Below are 23,838 nucleotides of genomic sequence, written 5' to 3'. Positions count from 1 at the left end.
GACTAGCCTTCTTCTAGTTAGCTCAAGAGAAAGTGAAATACTGGCTCTCCAAGTGTGCTCCAGCAGTCCAGTGATATTTGCAGATCTCACCTGGGCCTTTCAGTTACAAATCCACCTCCTTAAGGAGTCGTGTGAAATAGCAAGAACAATCAATAAGAAAAAAATCCTCCCGGCTATAAATCAGCCACGTGGAGCTGCTGCGGCAGCGGTAGCCCTGACTTCCTGGTTGGCTTCCTGCAAACCTCACAGTGGGGGACTCAGGGCAGTGGGTGTAAGGAAAGGAGGTGCAGCCAAGAGCTGTTCCAAGTCGGCCAGAGGGGGCGGCAGGTCAAAGGATCCTGGAGGACACAAGCGATTAGGGACAGAGTTATGGTGCATAATTACAATAAAAGTTTCTGAATTTAGCAGCTTTAAGGAGCTGAGCTGTGGGGCAAAAGCTAAGGACCAGACAGACCTGGGGCAAGTGTAAGTTAGTTACAAGGTAACAGTGAACACTGGGAATTGCGAGGGGGTTCCTATGGACAGTGGTGAAACACGTAGAAGGGGACTGCGGATCTGAAAAGAGAGCAGACAAGGGAGAAAGGAACCTTGGAAGACTAAGGCGCCGGGGTCCGTCGGCGCTCTGCGGAGGCCGCCAAGGGGAGGGGGCCGCGCGGCGGAGAGCGGTCCGAGCCGGCGGGCCGTAGGGAGGGGGCGGAGGGAAGAGCCTGGGGGAAGGTAGAGCCGAGGGGAGTTCCGGATCTGGAGCTGGAAAGGGCAGGCAGCGGAGAGGGCGGCAGCCGAAGCGGTAGGGGTGGGGGAAGGAGGAGGAGGAGGAGAGCCGGAGGAGGGGGAAGGAGGGAGGAGAGAGCTGTGGCGGCGGCTGCGCCGGGGTGTGTGTCTCTCGTCGCCGGAGGAAGATGAGGCTGAAGATTGGGTTCATCTTACGCAGTTTACTGGTGCTGGCAAGCTTCCTGGGGCTAGTGGTCCTGTGGTCTTCCCTCTCCCCGCGGCCGGACGACCCGAGCCCGCTGAGCAAGATGAGGGTGAGTGACCCGCCCGGCCCCCTCCGGCGGCAGCAACCTGCAACTTGTTTTGTTTGCGCGCGCGTGTGGCGGGAGCTGGGGGCTGCGGGGTCGGGGAGCAACGTAGGCGCCGCAGCTCCGCAGGTGGTGCTGGCGCAGCGCGGGCCGATCCGGGGCGCGTTGCCCCACGCACCGGGTCTCTCCTTGCCACTGCCGGCCCGCCCCCTCACCGCCCCTTCCTCCCGCGCTTCCCCGCCCCGGGCTCCGCCGCCAACATCTGCGCTGTGGCGGCGGCTGCTTAGGCGCCCGCTCTTCGTACCCCGACTGCGGGAGAAGGGCCGGGTCCTGAGGACCGCAGACGTTGAGCGCCTGCCTTTTTTCGAGCCGGGACCACCGCGGCCGCGATCGGGGGACGCAGAGTTGGTCCAGGCTGCGGCCTGTGGCGTGTGCAGGCCCGAAGGAGACGAGATGCCGCCGGTCCGGTGGACCAGGCCCCTCGGTCCAGCCTTTCATCCCGTCACCGCTCGCTCGGGGGTGCTCGCAGCCCCAGGCTCCCCCAGCTCCGCCCGCCCGCCGGGGAGTGGGAGGGCGACGACGCCCCGCCTCCGGCTCTTACGGAGAGCGCCTGCCCACCCTTACCCCCCCAACTCCGGTGTTTGGGAGACAGGGTGGGATGCGCAGCAGCGGCCTCGTCCTGGACGGCCCTTCCTCTTGCTGCCAAGTACGAGGGGAGAGGCGGTTGACCCGGGAGGGGAGGGAGACCCCCTCCCCTCGCCCTGCTAGTTTCACCGCGCCGGGGAAACCCCTTCTCCCGGGGGCGGTGCATCTGGGCCCCAACCTCCCGTTCCGGGCTGGCGCTGCTCTGGGGTCTTGAAGCCAGTTCCTCTTCCCCGACTGCCGCAGGGCGGCTTGGGCCGGAAAACTAACTTGCACCGGCGCCCCGCCGCCCCGCTCTAGATGCCTACTCGTTCAGCGCCAGGGCACCACTGCGCGGAGCTCCCAGTGGCTCCACTGGGACACATTTGTCTGCCGCCCAAGCCGCGAGTGTTAGCTTTGACACTCGCGCCTTTGAGGGTTTAGTCAAGCGTCTCTGAACCTTAGTTACTGCGAGCCGCATCGGCTGCGCTATCCCGGCAGTTAGGCGGCGTGACCTCGGCCACCGCATCGCCGGGATCGATCTGGCCTCGCCCCCATCCGTTGCCCACCCGAGAGCCTGGGGTGCACCCCTGGGTAGCTGCCCGTTGGGGAAGAAAGAGTGTGATAAATTAAGGGTCACCGACAGGTTGTGGGGAGGAGTCGTGCTCTCTGCCAATAATATCTGCATTGCATCTAAGTAATCTTTTCAAACTTTTCTTCCGGAAAGTTAGCATCAGGAAGTTGGGTGACAACGCATGTGGCATTCTTTCAAGAATCAGGATCCTATGAAGAGATCCCTTTATCCGTTGTTGCCTTCATATCTCAGCTTAGACTGTCTCTTGAGTTTTAGTATTTGAAATCTACACAGCGATGGAATTCCTTTGTAATATTTGGGGTGTATGTCACATTTAAGCCATTAAGTCAGCAATAAAAAATACCACATTTTCCCATTCAAAACTTGTGGATTTAAGTTTTTGAGCTTTCATGGAGTGGTGGTGAACTGTTGTATCATTTGCTTTCACAATGATTTATTGACAAAGGGTGACTTCATTGCAATTGTTCGACAATATTTGTTTTAAATCATCAAATGCTTCTTACACAGAGTCAGAAATGTTAGACCCTTATTTTCTGGGAAAGAAACTGAGGAAAAACTGGCAAAACTAACCACATTATTCAGAATGCCCTTCAGATGGAGAGTCATTGAGGAAGTGGTGGCACATCAGCACCAGTGCCCATATATAGCAGTGTAAGGTATTTTCTTGATTTTTGGTCCACCTTAAATAAAACTTGTCATTTGATCCAGTGTCATTTCTGTCATTAACAAAGACAAAAGCTAGCTTTTTAACACTTTCAAGCATAATTAACATTAAAAAGGATGCCTATGAAACAAGTGAGCCAAATCCTTGTGTTAACTTAGCGGGCTGATAGTAATTTAAGCAATTCAAGGTATACTAGTAAATAGGAAAACAACAATATTAAATAGGAACATAATCATAAAAGCATAAAAAAGTGACTTTGCCTCCCTTTAATTAAACTAACCTGACTTGGTGTGCTGTGGGATAAAACACTGGACCACAAAGTCGGTTTGAACGACAAGCTAGGTGGTTCAAACTCACCAGCCGCTCGCTCTTTGGAAACCCTATGTTGGTGATGGTAGTGTGGAAAATAGCTTTATTGTTCTATCCATCTCTTAGTTATCTTTTTTTTTTTCCCTTGACTTATTCAGCAAATATTTATTAAATATATATTAAAAATATTTGTTTAAGTCAATGAAAAAATTAGATAACTAAGAGGTGGTTGGAATAGTAAGGTTCTGGAGTCCTGGTGTGGGGTTGTGGGTTAATGTGCTGGACTGTAAGGTCAGTTTGAACTGCAAGGTTGGTGGTACAAGCTGACCAGCCACTCCTTGGAAACCCTATACTGGATCTCTGTAAGTTAGAACCGACTCAATGGCACAACACAACAACCATGGTTCTAGTAGCAGAAACAATACTTGCACTACCCTCATAGATCTTGGAGTCTAGTGAGACGCACATTAATCAAGGCTCCAAAAATACATTAAAGTCAGGATATGAAGGAAAACCATGAGGAGCAAGGAAATGGAGGAGATGGGTCGTAAGAGTTATACTTGAGTCTTTTAAGTTGAAATCTGAAGACTTGAAGAAGTTGTTGATACGGAGGGAAGTTATGTCTGAGAGGGAGCTGCATGTGTAAAGGCCCTGTGACAGGAGGTAGCATGGTGAACTGAGGGATTAGAAGAAGGACCAAAGTAATTGCAGTTTGGAGAATGAGGGGAAAGGTAGAGATGAGGATGCAAAATAAAGTGTGAGTATTATAGACCATGCTAAGGATTAGGTTTTAGAGCTATGGGAAGTCATTGAAGAATTGAAAGCTGAGGAGAAACTGGTGTTTTGAAAAGATTATTCTGGCTACATAAAATCCAAATTGGTCTAGAGCAAAAGCAGATAATAGGAATCTTGTCAAAGATTATTGTAATAGTTCAGGTGAGAAAAGACATTGCTTGGATGCCTCTGAAGTACAGGCGGTGGAAATGGAGAGGAATTAAACCCATTCAAAGATATAAAAGATGCAAAGGCATTAGTTTAGCTAGCAATTGATTGGGGAGTGAAGGAAAAGAAGGTGTCACATTATTGAAAGTTCCAAACACAATATTTATACATCCTTATGTTGTACTTTATGAAAAGACTCATTATTTTTGTCTTTGTCCTCTAGATTATTTTCAGGTTAATAATTACTAAGCCCATCTGTTAGGTACTTGCAGAGTACAAAAAGTTCCCTTAATTATTTCCCAGATTGACATCACTTATTCCAGGTTTTTGCCCTGAATATTTAAGGTTGAATCATAAACCTCTAAAAATAAAGGTTTGAAATGCAAATGTTGACAGACTTTCAGCTTATCTAACAAATTCAGTATTGGTGAGAAGCTCCTTGTAAAACTGAATTGATGATTTCCTATATATGCAAATGCTACTTTAGTCAAGTCCCTTATGCCACTTAGGTTCAAGACATTCCTAGGCAGAGAAGTTTTATATCACAAACAAGTGATTATAAGACAGTTTTAGGAGGAATATCACTTAAACGAAGACTGTGAATTGATTACTCAGCCTTCCTGAAACGGTTTTATCTTAGTGATGAATTCTTGTAACCTGAAAACTATTGTTCTTGATTGTGCCTTTTTATTTCAAATGGAAGCTCCATTTAGACTTTTAGGGATTGAGCAAAAGTACTCTCAAATAGTCAGTGTTCTTCCTGTTCCTCAGACTTCGTGCCTTGGGATTGGTTTAGGTTTTATTTTGCTGTTGCCTTTTCTCCATATCCTTCCCCCATACTAACAATAAAAATATGTTTTTTAAATCCCACATTAATAATGCTAAGAAGTCTGGGATTCATAGACTTGAAATTAATGTATGTTTTGTGTTCATATACATTTTTTTGGTTGCTGTAAACAAGCTTTTGCAGTTCTTAAAGGTGCTTGTAAATCAAAGAAGGCTGTGAACCACTGACTAGCTACAGCCTATGAGACCTTTGGACTCAGGATTCACTGAGTCTCTCTCTTTCCACTCATGGTGCTGAGATTGTTGTTGCTGTTATAATGTGCCGTGGAGTCGGTTCCTACTCATAGCAACCCTGTACAGGGTTTCCGAGGCTGTAAATCTTTACGGGAGCAGAAAGCCTCATCTTTCTCCCGTGGGACAGCTGGTAGTTTGTTTGTTTTTAAATTCTGTCCCTTTATTTAGCTGAGCCTCCCCCGCTAAAGAAGGGAGAGGTCAGCATCAGAGGGCTGCCTAAAGATCCCCAGGTGCTATGGTCCTGGGTTATTTTTTCCTCTCTCAATTTTATTTTATTGTTGAAAATACAGCAAAACATATACCAATATAACAGTCCTGGTGTGGTGTTGTAGGTTAATGCTCCAGACTGCAAAGCCATTTAAACTGCAAGGTCAGCAGTTCAAGCTCACCAGCTGCTCCTTGGAAACCCTATACAGGATCACTGTGTATACAGAATTGACTTGACAGCACTGAACAACAACAACAACACATACAAGTCAATGACATTGATGCCAGTCTTTGCATTGTGCAACCATACTCATCCTCCTTTTCTGAGCTTTCCTCCCTCCTTAACATAAGCTCACTGCCCTTAAGGTTCTTATCTAATCTTTACAGTTGCTGTTGTCTATGTAATTGCATATGTTGTTGTTAAGTGAGTGTGTTTAGACTCACAGCAACCTTATGCACAACAGAAAGAAACACTGCCCAACCCCGCACCATCCTCATAATCATTGTTAAGCTGGAGGCCATTATTGCTGCTGCCACTTTACCAATCCATCTTGATAGGGGTCTTCCTCTTTTTCACTGACCCTCCACATTACCAAGTATCCTGTCCTTCTCCAGGGACTGGTCCCTCTTGATAATATGTCCAAAGTATGAGAAACAAAGTCTAGCCAGCTTGGCTTCTAAGGGGAACTCTGGCTATACTTCTTCCAACACAGATTTGTTTGTTCTTCTAGCAGTCCATGGTACTTTCAATATTCTTCTCCAACACCATAACTCAAATGCGTTCAATTTTTAAATGATCTTCCTTATTCATTGGCCAACTTTCATATGCATATGAAGCTACAGAAAAATACCATGGCTTGAGTCAGGTGCACGTTAGCCCTCAAACTATAATATCTTTTGATGTGGAGAGAGGGAGCAGCTGGGGACTTTAAACCCAGAGATGGACAGGGGCTGTGTGCTGATGGTGGGGGTGGGGGGGACAGGGATATACCCTTTGATCAGCTGATAATGCATGGAGGGGATTGCACCCATGGCAATGAAACGATATATGTATGATATGATGAATGTAAAACTAATGTTCTCTCATGTAAACCATCACATAATTCACAATAAAACATTAAAAAAAAAACCCGAAAAACTATAACATCTTTGCTCTAGAACACTTTAAAGGGGTCTTTGTAGCAGATTTACCTAATGCAATATGTCGTTTGATTTTTTGACTGTGGCTTGCCTGAGTGTTGATGGTGTATCAAAGCAAAATAAAGTCTTTGAAAACTTCAATCTTTTCTCTATTTAATCATGTATTATTTATTGGTCCAGTGGTGAGGATCTTTGTTTTCTTTACATTGAGGTGCAATCCATACTGAAGGCTGTGGTCTTTGATTGGCATCAGTAAGTATTTTAAGTCCTCTTTGGACATGTTATCAGGAGGGACCAGTCTCTGTAGAAGGACGTCATGCTTGGTAAAGTGGAGGGTCAACAGCTGGTAGTTTTAAACTGCTGACCCTGAGGTTAGCAGCCCAATTTGTAACCACTGCGCTATCAGAGCTCCTTGATGCTGAGATTCCAGAAGGCAAATACTGCATTTTTGTCAAATACAATGAACTGGTACATTCATTTGTGTCTTTCCCACCCCATGACCCCAAATACATCTGGGCAGGATGGAATTGTTTGGTGCATTACTTATAAGAATTGTATCTGTAGAGTCTGTGGAAGGTCTAAGTTCCGGCATCAGTCTTCTTACCATTCATCCGAGATTATCCGAATAAAAGCCCCTGTCCATCTTAAGTTAGATTTCAACTTCAGTTCTACTACCTTTGGGACCTTCATGTTTCAGTAAACTCATATTCACAAAATAAAAAAATGAGCATGTTCTTAAGATCAAAAATTTTTCACATAATAAAGGTGGTCCTCAGGTCTTTACCCAAAGTGGTTACAATTTGGGCTACTAACCTCAGGGTCAGCAGTTCAAAACTACCAGCTGTTCCATGGGAGAAAGATGAGGCTTTCTGCCCCCGTCAAGATTTACAGCCTAGGAAACCCCATGCAGGGGTTGCTATGAGTCAGAACCGACTCCACGGCACATAACAACAACAACAACAAGTGCTGAAGGAAGAAGTTGAAGATGCATTGAACGAGTAGGCAAAGAACAAGGCACCAGGAATTGATGGAATCAAAATTGAAATCTTTCAAGAAAGTGAGGCGTCACTGGAAGCACTCACTCATCTCTGCCAAGAAATTTGGAAGACAACTATCTGGCCAACTGATTGGAAGAGATCCGTATTTGTGCCCATTCCAAAGAGAGGTGACCCAACGGAATGCAGAAATCATCGGACAATCTTTGATATCCCATGAGAGTAAAGTTTTACTCAATGTAATACAGAAATGACTGCAAGCACACATTGACAGAGAACTTCCAGATGTTCAAGCTGGATTCAGAAGAGGATGTGAAATGAGGGATATCATTGCTGATGTCCAGTGGATCTTGCCTGGAAGAGAATACAAGAAAGATGTTTACCTGTGCTTTATTGACTATACAAAGGCTTTTGATTGTGTGGATCATGACAAGCTATAGGCAACATTGTGAAGTATGAGTATTCCAGAACACTTAATTGTGCTCATGAGGAATCTGTGCATGGACCAAGAGGCAGTTGTTCAAACAGAACATGGGAACACTGAATGGTTTAAAATTAAGAAAGGTGTGTGGCAGGGTTGTATTCTTTCACCATATTTATTCAACTTGTATGCTGAGCAGAAAATCCGAGAAGCTGGTTTATATGAGGGAAAATGTGGCATCAGGATTGGAGGAAGACTCATTAACAACCTGCGATATGCAGATGATACAACCTTGCTTGCTGAAAGTGAAGAGGACTTAAAATAGTTACTGATGAAGATCAAAGAGCACAGCCTTCGGTATGGATTGCATCTCAATGTAAAGAAAACAAAAATCCTCACCACTGGACCAGTAAACGACATTCTTACCAACGGAGAAAAGATTGAAGTTGATAGTTGATCATTCTTCTTGGATCAACTATCAACACTCACAGAAGCAGCAGTCAAGAAATCAAATGACGTATTGCATTAATCCAATCTGCTGCACAAGATCTTTTGGAAGTGTTGAAGAGCAAAGATGTTAGTTTAAGAACTAAGGTGCACCTGACGCAAGCCATGGTCTTTTCAATAACATCATACGCGTGTGAACATTGGACTGTGAATAAGGAATACTGTAGAAGAATTGATGCTTTTGAGTTATGGTGTTGGAGGAGAATATTGAAAGTACCATGAGTTGCCAAAAGAACAAACAGGTCTGTGTTCAAAGACATGCAGCCTGAGTGCTCCTTGGAGGCCAGGATGGCCAGACTTCGTCTCTCATACTTTGGACATATTGTCAGGAGGGACCAGTCGCTGGAGAAAGATATCATGTTTGATAAAGTCGAGGGTCAGAGAAAAAGAGGAAGGCCCCCAGCGAGATGGATTGGCAAAGTGGCAGCATCAGTGGGCTCAATCATGGCAACAATTGTGGGGTTGGCCCAGGACCGGTCAATGTTTCGTTCTGTTGTGCATAGGGTCTCTCTGAGTCGGTACTGACTCGATGGTACCTAACAACAACAAGTGCTCTCCATAAATATAGCAATTTGCTCTTGGTGTATAGAGATAGTCCATTTTACAACACACCCCCAGCCCTATCATCCATTTACTAAGAATAGTGTAGTGAGTATTTTCTCACTGCAAGGCAGTGGGATGATCTCTGGAACCACAAAGATGACAAGGACATAGATCCTGTTCCCCATCATGAGTAAGACAAGCTATACAAACATAGAACAGTCATTTAAAAAAGGAGGTTCTTCCAAAGCTTTGTTGTTAAATGCCGCTGAATCATTTCTGACTCATAATGACCCTGTATAGGGTTTCCGAGGAGTAGCTGGTGAGTTTGAACCACTGCCTTTGCAATTCAAAGTGCTTATCCTACACCACCACACTAGGACTCCTCCAGAGCTATTGTTGATGTTAAGTGTTGAGTCAGTTCTGACTTACAGCAAACTCTGGATAGGGTTTCCGAGGAGTGGCTGGTGAATTTGAACTGCCAAGCTTTTGCTTCAAACTGATCTTACAGTCCATTGCATTATCCCACAGTGCCACACCAGGACTCCAGAACTGTAGGAGAGGGATATTCTGAGGGAAGAGAGAAGAGCATGGCATTTGGCTAACCCTGGAGTGTCAGCAGGATTTGGATAGTAGAAATGCAGGAAAGAACATTCCAGACCACAGGAATATGGTGAGACCGGAAAGAAGTATGGTTTTCCTGGTTAAAAAGTTACGGAAATTAAATGGCAAGTAAATCCGGGCCACAATTTGAAGGGGATTTAAGTGGCAGATCAAGGTGCTGGGCTGGGATTTTATTAATCAAGAAGAGGAAAAGTTTTTTAGAGGCTCTTACTGTGGAATCCTGTTGTGACAATGTAGGTTAATGTGCTGGACTGCAAGGTCAGTTTGACCCTCAAGGTTGACAATTCAAGCTCACCAATGGCTCTTTGGAAACCCTATGTATAGAGGGTCACTTTGAGTAGGAACTGACTTAACAGCACCTAACAACAACAGCAACAACAATGTGGATTTAGAGTCCTGATACAATGCTGTAGGATAAGCACTGGACTGCTAACTGTAAGGTCTGTGGTTCAAATCTACCAGTCATTCCTTGAAAACACTATACCAAGGTCACTGTGAGTTGGAACCAATTCAGTGGTACAACAACAATGTGGAGTTGGGAGTTCTGATGTGGTGCTGTGGGATAATCACTGGACTGCTAACCACAAGGTTGGCAGTTCTAACCCATCAGCCTCTCCTAGGAAACCTGACACAGAGTCTGTATGAGTCAGAACTGACTTGACAGCACTTAACAATGTGGAGTTGAGGGAGATGTGATACTCACTCATGAAATCTTGATTCACTCAACAAAGATTTCAGTTATTCACAGCATGTTTACTAAGTGTCATCGATTACTCTCGATATTAGAGATACTATTAAGTAGTAAATAATAACAATTATAGATAACATTGAATCCTAACTTGGTACATTGGAAGTATTCTATATATATTATGTTTAATTCTAATAGCAACTGTCTAGTATGAAGGGACTTCAAAAACGTTTGTGGAAAACTGTAATTAAAATAACAAATTTTTATGATGGCATGTAGAAATAAAGCAGCCAAGGACTCTAGACTCATGGAAAGAGAAAGGCTATGTGCTGGCAGCCAGGAGGTAGGCTTGCAGAATGTGCCCTTTGGTTTTTTTAATGATTATATATTTCTGTGTGTTTGTGTACATACAAAAAAAAAAACCCCTCACAAAAACGGAATAGAAGCAAATACTGTTAAATTATGATGCATGGAGTGGAATGTAATCATTGCAATGAAACAAAATATGATAGGATGAATGCAAAAACCAATGTTCTCCCATGTAAACTATCACTCAATTCACAATAAAAGCTTTATTTTAAAAATGTACTTTTTCTACATAATTTTTGAAGCTCTCTTGTACAAGTATGATCTAAGATCCAATTTATAGATGAATCCATTGAGGCACAGAGAAGTGACCTCCTTGCCCAAGGTCATTCACTCAGTAAGTGGTAGAACTAGGATTCAATCTCAGGGTTTCTGATTCAGAGGTACAATCTTTGCTCATGCACAGCTATTAACTAGATTAACAAGCTACATGTGGAGCTACATTTTGTTAAGTGCTGTTGAGTTGGTTCCAACTTCTAGGGACCCTGTATAAGGTTTCTGAGAAGCAGCTGGTGTGTTTGAACTGCTAACCTTGTCTGCATATCCTCCTTTTAGCTACATTAAAAGGGGGATGAGCTCTGGTAGTGTAGTGGTTACAAGTCAGGGTGCTAACCCCAAGGTCAGCAGTTTGAAACTACCAGCTGTTCCTCAGGAGAAAGATGACGCTTTCTGCTCCCGTAAAGATTTACAGCCTCGGAAACTTTATGTAGGGTCGCTATGAGTCAGTACCAACTCCATGGCACACCACTACCAGCACAACACTACCACCACCACTACCATATAGACAATAGGACTTCTGGTATGGCGCTGTAGGATCAGCACTGGACTGCGAACACCAGGTTGGCAGTTCAAACTCACCAGCTGCTCCTCCGAAACCCTAAACAGGGTCGCCATGAGTGGGAACCAACTTGACAACACTTAACAACAAATATAGACAATAAGAGGGGATAGCACGCAGGGAAGGTCAAGGGAGGTGGTGACCTAAGCTGAGACCGGAAGAATGAGTGTATGAGCCTGTCAGACTTATCTGAGGAAGGAGTAGCAGAAGGAACAAGAAATACAGAGCCCCTGAGTTTGGATTCAGGCTGGAATGTTTGAGAAATAACTGTAGGATAAGCACTGAACTGCTAACTGCCAAGATCAGCAGTTCAAACCCACAAGCTGCTCCAAGGCAGGTAAGAGGAGATTCTGCTCCCAGCAAGATTTATAGCCTCCTGCTAGGTCATTATGAGTCATATCGACTTGATGGCAGTGGGCTTGATTTGGTTTGTGGCTGGAGCATAGTGAGTTTGAAGTAAGTGAGGTATTTGATAAGCTAGCAGATGTAGGCAGGGCTCAGATCATGCAGGACCTTCCTGAGGTCTGATAAGATGATTATTTGTTTTATTTTACATTCATTATTCCATAGTAATTAGCGTTCTCTTTCCTTTCAAAAGTGTCCTGAGTTGGAGGATAAATTATATGGACACCTCACTTACTATGTATGCATTTGTCCTAGATAAGCAAAATGAGTAAGAACGCCTTTTGCCACAGATTTGTGCGCCAGATGGACAAACAATTGTAGCGTAGTGGAAAAAGATCTGAATGAGTACTGGCGACGTCTGTTAAGTCCTGCGGGATCGCAAAGAAAGGCGTACGTATTCTACAGGCCTGGGTGCTGTCAGAAAACTTGTCTTAGAAAAGGGCATGTTGGAGTAGTGAGTACTTGTTTTCAATTGGACAGCCCCAAGTGGAAGAATAGTGTGTGCAAAAGCATGAAAAATTGTGGCAAATCCTGGGACAACATGACTAAATGGAATGGAGGCCCAGTGTGGTGTTGAAGGACAAGAACTAGACCAGAAGGTCGGTTTGAACCACAAGGTGGAGGTTCAAACTTACCAGCCACTTTTCAGAAACAGGGTTGCTTTGAATCGGAACCGACTCAGTGGCATTTAACCACAACACACAGCTAGACTCAGGGGTGGGTGGTAAAAGAAAGTAGAGAGGACCCTAGAAAGATAAATGGAATCTGAACTATGAATGATTTAGAATGATATGAATGATCAGAGTTGGGCTTTAAAGAATAATCTGAAGCGGAATTGGTGGTGGTTATGTGCCGTGGAAGGAGCTCTGGTAGCGTAGTGGTTACGAATCGGGCTGCGAACCTTAAAGAAAGCGGTTCGAAACTATCAGCCGCTCCGTGGGAGAAACATAATACTTTCTACTCCCGTAAAGATTTACAACCTCGGAAACCCTGTACAGGGTCGCTATGGGTCGGAACCGACTCGACGGCACTTAACAACAACATATGCCGTGGAGTCGGTTCCGACTCATAGGAGTCAGTTCCGACTCATAGTGACCCTGTACAGGGTTTCCTTGGCTGTAAATCTTTACGGGAGCAGAAAGCCTCATCTTTCTCCAATAGAACAGCTGGCAGTTTTGAACTGCTGACCTTGAGGTTAGCAGCCCAATTCGTAACCGCTATGCTAAGTTGGATACATTTCAGTGAGGAGATAATTGTCTCTGGAGGGCGGAGGTGGGGAATGCCCTGCGGGATTGTTGTTAAGTGCCCTGCCATCATCAGTTCTGACTCATAACCACCAGTATAGGATTTCCAAGGACTGGCTGGTGGGTTTGAATTGCCAACCTTGTTAGCAGTTCAATGCTGATCCTACAGTGCCACACCAGGCTCCCCTTATGGGAGTTGTTGTTGTTAAGTACCATGGAGTTGGTTCCGACTCATAGTGACCCTGCACAGGGTTTCCAAAGCTGTAAATCTTTACGGGAGCAGAACGCCTCATCTTTCTCCCTTGGAGTGGCTGGTAGTTTCGAACTGCTGACCTTGAAGTTGGCAGCCCAACTCGTAACCACTATGCTACCAGAGCTCTTTGTTGTTGTTATGTACCGTGGAGTCGATTCCGACTCATAGTGACCCTGTACAGTGTTTCCGAAGCTGTAAATCTTTACGGGAGCAGAAAGCATATGTTTGACAAACATAGCAGGCTAATTTTAAGGTAATAATTTTGTATGGCCCGTGAATGATGTTTTTCAGTTCTATGCACATTACCCTCAAAGCCACATAGGACTCTCGTAGGAGATAATGAGACCTTAACTAGGAGTTCTGGTGTGGCGCTGTGGCATAATGCACAGGACTGCAAGGTCAGTTTGAACTACAAGACCTGAAGTTCAAACTCACCAGCAGCTCCTTGGGAACCTTATATAGGATCGTTATGAGTCCTAATCGACTTAATGGCACTTAACAGCAACACAATAGGAGAGGGGCTGAGGGGAGCAATATAAGAATAGAGATATGAAGTAGAGTTATCCATGTCACTAGTGGCAGGAGGAATCATACTGGATGGAGGGGGAAAGCAAGGATGCTGATGCTTGTGTTGCTGTTGTTGTTAGATGTCATTGAGTCGGTTCTGACTCAACAACCCTGTGCACAATAGAATGAAACCCTGCCTGGTCCTGCACCATCCTCACAGCTGTTGTCTTTGAGACCATTGCTACTGCCACTGTGTCAGTCCATCTCTTTTTCACTGAACCACCACCTGACCTAGCATGATGTCCTTCTCTAGGGATTGGAGGACTCATTTTCTGCCATCCAGTCAGTTCCTACTCAAAGGATGCGTAGATAAACAAACAACTGCTCTTTAGGGTTTCTAAGACTGTAAATCTTTATGATAGCAGGCAGGTTCATCTTTCTCCCTTGGAGTGGCTTGTGGGTTTGAACTACTGAATTTCTGGTTAGCAACCCAATGCTTAACCCACTGCGAGAAGGACTGTTGTTTTGTGAAGTGCTGTGGAATCATTTCTGACTTATAGCCACCCTTTATGGGATTTCCGAGGATCAGCTGGTGGCTTTGAACCACTGACTTTATGGTTAGCAGTCTAGTGCTTGTCCTATAGCACCACACTAGGATTAGAACTATCAAGAACAGTGGTTCTCAAACTTCAGCAAGCATCAGAATCATCGGGAGGGTATGCTAAAATGAAATTTGCTGGGCTTCACCTCCAGTGTTTTTGATTCAGTAGACCTGAGGCAGGAACTCTGGTAGCGCAGTGGTTACAAATCGGGCTACTAAAGTTCAGCAGTGGTTCCACGGGAGAAAGGTAAGGCTTTCTGCTTCCATAAAGTCTTATAGCCTCTGAAACCCTATGCAGGGTCACTATGAGTCTCAGGACGGACTCCACAGCACATAACCACCCTCACCACCAAGTCTGAGGTAGGGCATAAAAATTTACATTTTAAACAGGTTTCCAGGTGATGCTGATACTGCTAATAAGGGCTTCAAACTTTGAGGAGCATTGGTGTAGAGGAATTTAGATTGGAGGGTGAGAGGGACAGCAAAACAAAAAATTGTGTGGTTTGGGTATATAGTATTTTATGGACCACAGGCCAGTCAGCTATCTGTCGGTTGGAAGGAGCTCAGAATAGAAATCAGAGCTAGACCCATAGAATGAAAATCACAGCGGGAACGTGATGGCTGAAGCTCTGGGAGCAGATTGGTATATTATGGGAATGTGTGTGAATGGAGAGGGGGCCATGCCATGCAGAATGCAATCTTTTAGGTGCTGGGAGTGGGAGAGATGAAAAGAAGACATAAGCAGAGTTAAAATAATTTGGAGAATGTTGCCCTATAGAAACCATGGAAAAAAATAATTTCTCTAAGGGCAAGGTCATCAGCAATTTCAAATGCTACATACAATTTGAGAAAGAATTGATTAGAATTAAAGATATAGGAAGTAATCGGTGGGAACACTATTTGCCTGCTCAGCTAACCAGTGGTGCATCTGTCTAGGGAGGGACAGGGATTAAACTAGCATCTTTATTGGCATTCAGTAAACCTGACCCAGGAAAACTGGTTTAGATGTGCTGAACAATCATCTTTACTAGGGAAAACAATGCAGAAAAGACAAAGGTCTTGTTAGAGAATCACATCTGTCAAAAGAAAAAAAAAAAAAAATAACCCCCTTTTGGTTAAGTAATGCCTTAATTAGGTAGCACTCCACCTCCCCCCAATGAGCTCTGGTGGCACTGAGTAATGCACTGGGCTGCTAACAAAAAGGTTGGTGGTTCAAACCCACCAACCGCACCAAGGGATAAAGATAAAGCTGCCTTCTCCCAAAAGATTTGCAGTTTTAGAAACCCTGTATATGTTTTCAGGCTCGATAGCACTGGGTTGGGTTTGATTCTATCTTGCCTACCACTGTGTGTGAGTGAGTAGGCACATACGTATATACACGAGTTAACCATAATCATATAGTTTTGGTATTATATATTTTAATTATAAAACTAATTTAGCATTTTTGTACTCTCTTCATCAGAAATAACATGTAAAACGGTGACTAGAGAAACTGTTTCATATTTAAATGTTTGCAAAGCAATTGACAAAGAAATTTTATACTGAGAACATTCGATAATTTTTGTTTTTAGGTTTTAATAGATTACTTAGTATAACAAAACTATATGCTTAGTATTTCAATAACCTAAGTTTAAAAAAAAAATAGGATTACCAGTTAATGCCAGTTCAACTACATGATGCCAAAAGCAGCTGAGACAACTTAAACTGCAGTTACCCAGGGTTGAAATCTTTTTGGAGAGGGAAGAACTTTCAGTTGCTTCATTTGCTAAGAATCCTGAATATTTCAAAGTGAGAAATATCCTCATTTCAGTTCCATTATAAATTTCCTTCTGGGCTCCCAGCCTTTGTAGCAATTTCTAGTGTTGCTCCTGAGAAGTATTTAAGGATGCCAATAGGGAGAACTGATTCAGTTCGCTGAATATAAGAACTGGAACACTGAAACTTGAGGTAAAAATTAACTTTGCTTTATCTAATTAGGTTTATAGAATTGCTGCAGAGCAGTCTGGTTTCCCAAATCTAGACGGTACAATTAACTGCAATATTATATCAATACTAACCAGTCTGCTAATAGGCTTCCAAGCAAAGCAATTGGAACTTGTTATTACCAAGGATATTTTAAACTGGATGAATTAAAATTAAATCACATACTACTGGGAACAGTTCTGTATGAGAATAGATGACCTACTCGTTTTTCTCCATGCTTAATTTTTATTGAATTCCCAAGTTTTGGAATACATTTGGACAGTAACAGTAAATTTACATATTTAATGATTATCTAGCTCAAACATAATTTTGTGGTTCTTACCTTTATAAATAAGGAGCTCTGGTAGCGTAGTGGTTATGAATCGGGCTGCGAACCTCAAGGTCAGCAGTTCAAAACTACCAGCTGTTCCACAGGAGAAAGATGAGGCTTTCTGCTCCTGTAAAGAGTTACAGCCTTGGAAACCCTGTACAGGGTCGCTATGCGTTGGAACCGACTCCACGGCACACAGCCACCACCACCACCACCTTTATAAATGTAGTATTACTTAGAATAGATGAATACTAACAACAAAACTGGAATCCTGGTGAGGTGCTGTGGGATAAAGCACTGGATCACAAGTTCAGTTTGAACTACAATCAAGGTCAGTGATTCAAACTTACAAGCCACTCCTTGGGAGGCCCTATACAGGGTCGCTATGAGTCGGAACAGCACTTAACAACAACACCTTTATAAAATATTTTTAATATGGTTTTGTTCTTAAGTATTGAAAGGTTTTACTGTGAAAATTCTATAGTCACTGGTAATGTGTGTACTCTTTAAAAAGAGTTGGTATTAATTAGCTTATTTGTTGTTGTTGTTGTTAAGTGCCTTGAGTTGATTCTGGACCCTTTATTGGGTTTCCAAGGAGCAGCTGGTGAGCTTGAATGTTTTAAATAAACAGGCATTTGCTGAGAAACTGCCAAAACGTTTTTGTTACTCTTATGAGAAGCTGAATGTGTTGCCATTTCTATTTGTTAAACGGCCTGTAAATATTCTCCTCTCCCTTTGGATTTTCCTTTTAATAAAAACGCACATATTTTAAAAAGTCCCCAAACCACAAAACAAACCTGTGATAAGATAGTCTCTTTATTGTCATCAAGGTTTGCAAGTAGCTGTTACAACTGTGCTAATGCCTAACTACTTCTCCCCCTAGAATCCTTGATTTAAAACTAACCCATTGATTTTGGCTATTGAAGTGAAACAATCGCCTCAGAACCTTAATGTAGCATAAGAGACACTTTTGAACAATTTTATAGAATTTTAAGAATTAACACTTGTTGAGAAGTGTTATTGACTATCTCATGCTCTATGAGAATTTCTTTTTTGGTATGTCTTTAAGGAAACTTAAATAGGAAATACAGCAGAAAAGGTACAGTGGCATATAGCAATAATGTAGAGTAAGCACTGGACTGCTAATCTCAAGGTTGGCAGTTCAAAACCATCAGTCACTCCTTGGAAACCCTATACAGGGTCTCCATGAATTGGAACTAACTTGATGGCACGTAACAACGACAACAACAAGTCATGATGTTCCTTACTAGCCAGCATTTTTCTTGTACTTTTAAAAATTTTGTTGAATTGGAAGTAAATATCTCGTTTATATTCACATAATAGTTATTGTAAAAAAATTCCCTTAGAACTCTACCACACACATACCACACACATACAAAGTATCATATGTGAGGCATGCTAGTGTCATTTTGCCACAAAGTATCAAAGATGGATAAGAACGTTCAAATACTAAAACATTCTGGATAAGAATGTTCAATTACTAAAAACTGGAAGAGAGGAGCATGATATGGAGATTCTATTTAGATTGGTAGTTTTTAGTCAACTGTCTAAACATTTCAAAAATGACTCAGGAACAATCTAGTGGGGTTGAATCAATTAAGATATTTTTGTTTGATCATATAATGCCACTTATGAAAAATATACATGGGGCTTCAAAAGCTCGTGGAAAAATGGAATTAAAAGATAATGGATTTCTTTCCATGGACTTTTTGATTTTGTATTTGTGATGGACAACATTGCCTGGAATTTTGTATCATACAATATATTGTACTGAGAGCTTTGTCTATAGCAATCTGTGTGCCTGTGAAGTCAAAGGTCTGCATTGTAACAGTGTATGAGCCATTTTAGAACTTGTCTTGGGCATATTCTAAATATTCTAGATATAGGTTTTAATTATGGTGTTATGGGATGGCTTAATTCGAGCCCTCCTCCATTTTTTCTGCTGGCTATTTGATATTTTGCCTTGCAATTCTTATTGGACACCTTGATTATTATGCTTCTTAAAATTTAACTAATCCGATAGAATTAGTCTTTTGATCTCTAATATAGCAAAGTGTGCTGTGCATGTCTTAGAATGCATTACCTTTACAATCTCTTTGAAGGGTTTACATCTTTTCTTTTGAAAGTGTGTAAAACCCCCTTGTTCAAAACTCTGCTAACTTGCCAGGGTGATTTAAAATGAATAGAAAATCCATTAGATTTTTGGCAAATAAGCTTTCAATTACTGTACAGAATAAATGACTACAAAGTGCTTTTTAGAGTAATGGAATGGGAATTACTAAAATCTTATTATTTTACAAGTGCAGGTTTTTCAACTATGCTAGAATGTTTAGTTTCTTTGAACAAAAAGATCACTGCCAAGATAGGAACATGACAATTTTGATCACTTAAAATATACAATTACATTTTAACATTTAAGCAAAAAAAAAAAAATAAAGGATTGATAGAATGAGAAAATACAGGCATGCAGTTTCATTAAATGTTGCTCTCTATGATGGTGCTCAGAACAAATTCTCAGTCCAGTTCAGCATTTGTAAAAGAATACAGGGAAAAAATGTTTCCATTCTGGTGTTCAGTTAAAATAAATTTGCTTGCTGTCCAGGGTGACAATTCTGGGTGGAAAAGAGAAGAAATACTTTGACAAATAATTTTCTAAAATTCTCTCTTCTAAAAATATGCTAAAGAAGAATAATTTCCAAATGTGTAGTCAATTTAAGGAACTATAGTTTCAATTTGAAATTAAGATCACTCTTAGGTCTCTTTGTTTTTTACAGCTAACATTGAGATTTTAAACCATGGCACATATAACTTGTCTATTTTAAAAGAAATATGGAGTACATGTAGGCACAGATGCTAACTTGAAAAATCTAGAAGAGCAACATCAGACATGCAGACATAATAGGGCAAAAATGCCTTGTGTTTCCCCAGGTCCTGCTTTTTTCTTAGTTTGAGGAAAGGACTACTAACACCTAATGTATGAGTCAGAATACATAGATACTGTAAGGTGATTCTGAGGTTTCTTTTCCCACTGTACTCTTTTTGAAAATCTAAGGAAGGTTTTAAGGAACATGGCCTCATTTTTCTTTACATGAATTACTACCTAGGAAATCGTGCCAGCCACTCTTGTTCAAGCAGCCAATACCTGACACTAAATTGAAGAAAATCGCAGACAGCGAATCTAATAAATAGCTTCATAGTGGTACAATCATGTTTCATAAGAGGCAGTTATCATCCTTGACCTCCACCCAATTAACTAGTAACACTTAGAGAAAAGTAAATGTTAAAATCTTTGTTACACGTTGGCAAAATCACTTCCTGAAGATAAAGTGAATGGCTTGAAACATTTATTCTGATTTGCATCTACCTCTATAGCTTAAAAACAGGTGCTGTGTTTAAAAGCAAACATGTCTTGTGCAATGATTTATGACTAAGGAGGACTGGTGAAATGCAGAAAGAGTAGCTATAGAAAAGTTGCACCGACAGTTAAACAATACATGTTTTTTTTTTTTTTTTTAACATTATAGAAAATCAGAAACTTAAAGTTATAGCAAAGGTTTTTATATATGTGTATATATAATCAACATTTTTGTTTTCCAATGAACTGAAGTGCTTTTTTTAATTCCTTCAATTCTTCTGAAAATAACTACAATCAGTTTAATTATTTTTTCTTCCTGGGGATAGAGGACACTCTTCTCTGTTTATGAAGCTTGACATTGGTTAATGTTTGATCTGTTTCAATGTGTGCTAAATGTAAGAATTATTTCTTCAAGGTAAAAATATCATAGTCATTTGTTTTCTTGACAACAAGGTAGTTAGAAAAACTAGGGGCGCCATTTGAGCACACAATTTGTTACCTCCGAATGAGGTTAGCAGCTTACTCAGAATTTTCAAACACAAAGAAAAGGGCTGCAGTTTCTGAATAGTCCCAGTTCTTTTTAATTAAAGATAACTGAGCCTTCACAGTTCTCTGTCATACCCACAACTCTTGTGATGAGTCAGTATTAATGAGAAAATAAAATTTGACTTCTAAAAATAGAGATAATGAACCTTTTTTCCCTTCTGTATAATCCCTGTCTGTCCCTTCTCATTACCCTCACACACTTTACCCTTTTTGAAAACTGCCTTTAAGAGTCTATTGCTTTCCATGAAATACCACAAATCTAGAGAGGGATAAACCATGAGAGTATAAAATTTGCTGACCGACTAGGAATAGGGGAAAGGTGAAAAGACTTGATTTTCTTGTACGAGGCTAGGATATGCATTGGACTGCTATCTACAAGGTCTGCATTTCAAACCCAGAAGCTGATTCTTAGGAGAAAGAGAGGCTTTCTGGTCTCATAAAGATTTATAGCCTTGGAAACCCTATTCAAGGTCACTATAAGTCATAGATTTGCTAACAGTGGGGTGTTTTTTTTTGTTGTTGTTGTTGTTTGGTTTAATTAAAATTACCTCATATATGCAGTGATGAAAATCAGATCTAATTTAAATTGCAAACTAGAACACTTTCCTGATAATGTTTATTAAAAAAAAAAAAACAGATTTAAAACAGTGTTGTTGGTACATTGAAATATTAATATTCTGCAAGTTTAGCACTAAAGTCTCAACCTACTTCTCACCATCCCTACTGACTATGACAAGCAATGATTCCACTTGTCATAGAGCTTTTCTAAGTGGCAATGTTGTTGTTGTTGTTGAGTTAGTACCGACCCATAGCGACCTTATGCACAGCAGAACAAAACACTGCCCGATCCTGGGCCAACCTCACTACTGTTGCCATGCTTGAGTCCATCGATGCTGCCACTTGGCCAATCCATCTCATTGGGGGTCTTCCTCTTTATCTCTGATCCTCCACCTTACCAAACATGATATCCTACCCCAGTGGCTGGTCCCTCATGATCAGAAAATATACAGTGACATAGTAAGTCAGGTTCCTGTATTATTTGTAGCACCTTCTGCTTCTTATATATTTGATATATATTTGAGTACTGATATTCGTGGTATCATTATTTAGGATATTGCATGTGTACATTTGAAAACATATTTGTAGTAGATGTCTAACACTCAAAAAAAGTAAACAAACAAAACAAAACCCACCATGTTTAAATTTATTTTTGGTGAAATCAAAAGTACGAGAAAGCTATGCTTTTACCCGCTTGTTATCAGTCAGGAGCCATCTTTGCTTTACCCACAGAATACTATTTGAATTCTCTCCATGCTCTGTGAAAGCACATAGCGTTGTACATGACACTCCTGAAATATGTTTAAGGATGAATGGTGCGCTGAGTGGCAACTGGACTCTGGAAAGGACAATGCCTCTTAGAAGCCTAATTTACGATTAAGAATGAAGACCTTGGGGAAACTTGAGATTAATAAGTCTCAAAAGCAAAAATGGGAAACTTTATTTTAGAAGGGAAAAAAGTTAGTTTAATTTAGCATCTTGATTACTACAATTACTTCACTGGAACAATTCCCTGATTGTATGAGAATGCAGGTACTGCATTTGTATGATTTTTTTAATACTGTTAGTATGCTTCCTGACCCAGGCACTGTAATGAGTTATAATGTATTTGACATTTAGCACAAGCAATAGAGTCCTAAAGCTCAGGAACTGCTAAAGTTAGAATTTTAAATTGTGCACTAGTTACCAGGAAGTTGTTGTTGTTTGGAGCCATTGAGTCGGCACCCACCCATAGCGACCTTATGCACAGCAGAACAAAACACTACTGGATCCTGGGCCAACCTCACCACTGTTGCCACGAGGAAGTTAAGTGCCGTCGAGTTGGTTCCGACCCATAGCGACCCTGTATAGGGTTTCCGAGGAGCAGCTGGTGAGCTTGACCTGCCGACCTTGCAGTTCAAACGGCTTTGCAGTCTGGCGTATTAACCAACAGCGCCACACCAGGAGTCTAAGGGTTTTCGAGGCTGTAAATCTTTACAGGAGCAGAAAGCCTCATCTTTCTCCGGAGGAACCGCTGGTAGTATCGAACTGCAGACCTTTAAGTTTAGCAGCCCAACTCGTAGCCACTACGCTACCAGAGCTCCTTGTCTTTTGCCACAAGGAAATATTGGAGGTTAAATATATGTTGGTGAAGTTTTTTATTTCCTTGTCTAAGCTTCCAGTCTCCTGTGTTTGCTTTTGTTACGTTAACCATAATAGTTTCTTTTCAGGAGATAAAAGCTCTCTTCCGTTTCAAGGGCATCTCTGTGTGTGCATACCGACTGTTATGTTCTTGACAGTTAGCCGAAAGTTGTTTAGTTCAAGTCCACCCACAAATTAGAAGAAATGCCTGGCTATCTACTATAGAAATATTAGCCATGAAAACACTTTGAGCACAGGACTACTATGACACAAATGGTGTCCCATCATGTGGAACCAACTCTAAGGCAACTGGTTGTTTACTTGATTTTTAGTTTCAAGCAATTCAGTAATCTCATGGTTTTGGAATAATCTGATATTCTAGGTGGTAATTTCTTGTTGCTGTATCAGTGGTGTTTTGAAAAAAACCAAAAAAGTTCCATAATTAACCCAAACAAATTCCATCAGATTCCTAACAAAGATACATTTAAATTGACTATGCGTTCCTTGGGGTGCTGTTGTGGCATTGTAGGGTAAGCACTGGACTGCCAACCACAAGGTCAGCAGTTCTATACTCACCAGTCACTCCTCATAAACCCTACACAGGGTTGCTATGAGTCAAAACCAGCTCAACAGCATTTAACAACATAGCCACCTTGAAGTCCTGGTATGGCATTGTAGGAGAAGCACTGGACTGCTAACTGCAAGGTCGATGGTTCAAACTCTTCAGTTGCTCCTCGAAAACCTATACAAGGTCACTAGTGAGTCAGAACTGACTCAATGACACTTAACGATATAGCATTCCTTATTAAAATGTTAAGGTTTTTGTTAATTGCCACTGAGTCCATTTTCTACTCATGGTGATCCCATGTTGACTGAGTA

At 41.8% G+C, this 23,838-nt stretch overlaps 1 protein-coding gene across 1 annotated transcript in view; it reads left to right on the top strand.

The window, feature by feature from the left end:
- The first annotated feature begins 844 nt into the window (after positions 1 to 844).
- Positions 845 to 23,838, top strand: part of GALNT7 (UDP-N-acetyl-alpha-D-galactosamine:polypeptide N-acetylgalactosaminyltransferase 7 (GalNAc-T7)) — a 196,191-nt gene continuing 173,197 nt past the window's right edge. Inside the window, exon 1 of the mRNA XM_006864524.1 lies at positions 845 to 1,025. Within this exon, the coding sequence (XP_006864586.1) occupies positions 900 to 1,025 (126 nt within the window). The 5' untranslated portion in view covers positions 845 to 899. The remainder of the gene's footprint in view (positions 1,026 to 23,838) is intronic.

Source organism: Chrysochloris asiatica, unplaced genomic scaffold (assembly GCF_000296735.1).
Source record: "Chrysochloris asiatica unplaced genomic scaffold, ChrAsi1.0 scaffold00066, whole genome shotgun sequence".
Classification (NCBI taxonomy): domain Eukaryota; kingdom Metazoa; phylum Chordata; class Mammalia; order Afrosoricida; family Chrysochloridae; genus Chrysochloris; species Chrysochloris asiatica.
The sequence above is the reverse complement of the archived record's forward strand: the minus strand, read 5'-3'. Positions and strand labels throughout refer to the sequence as shown.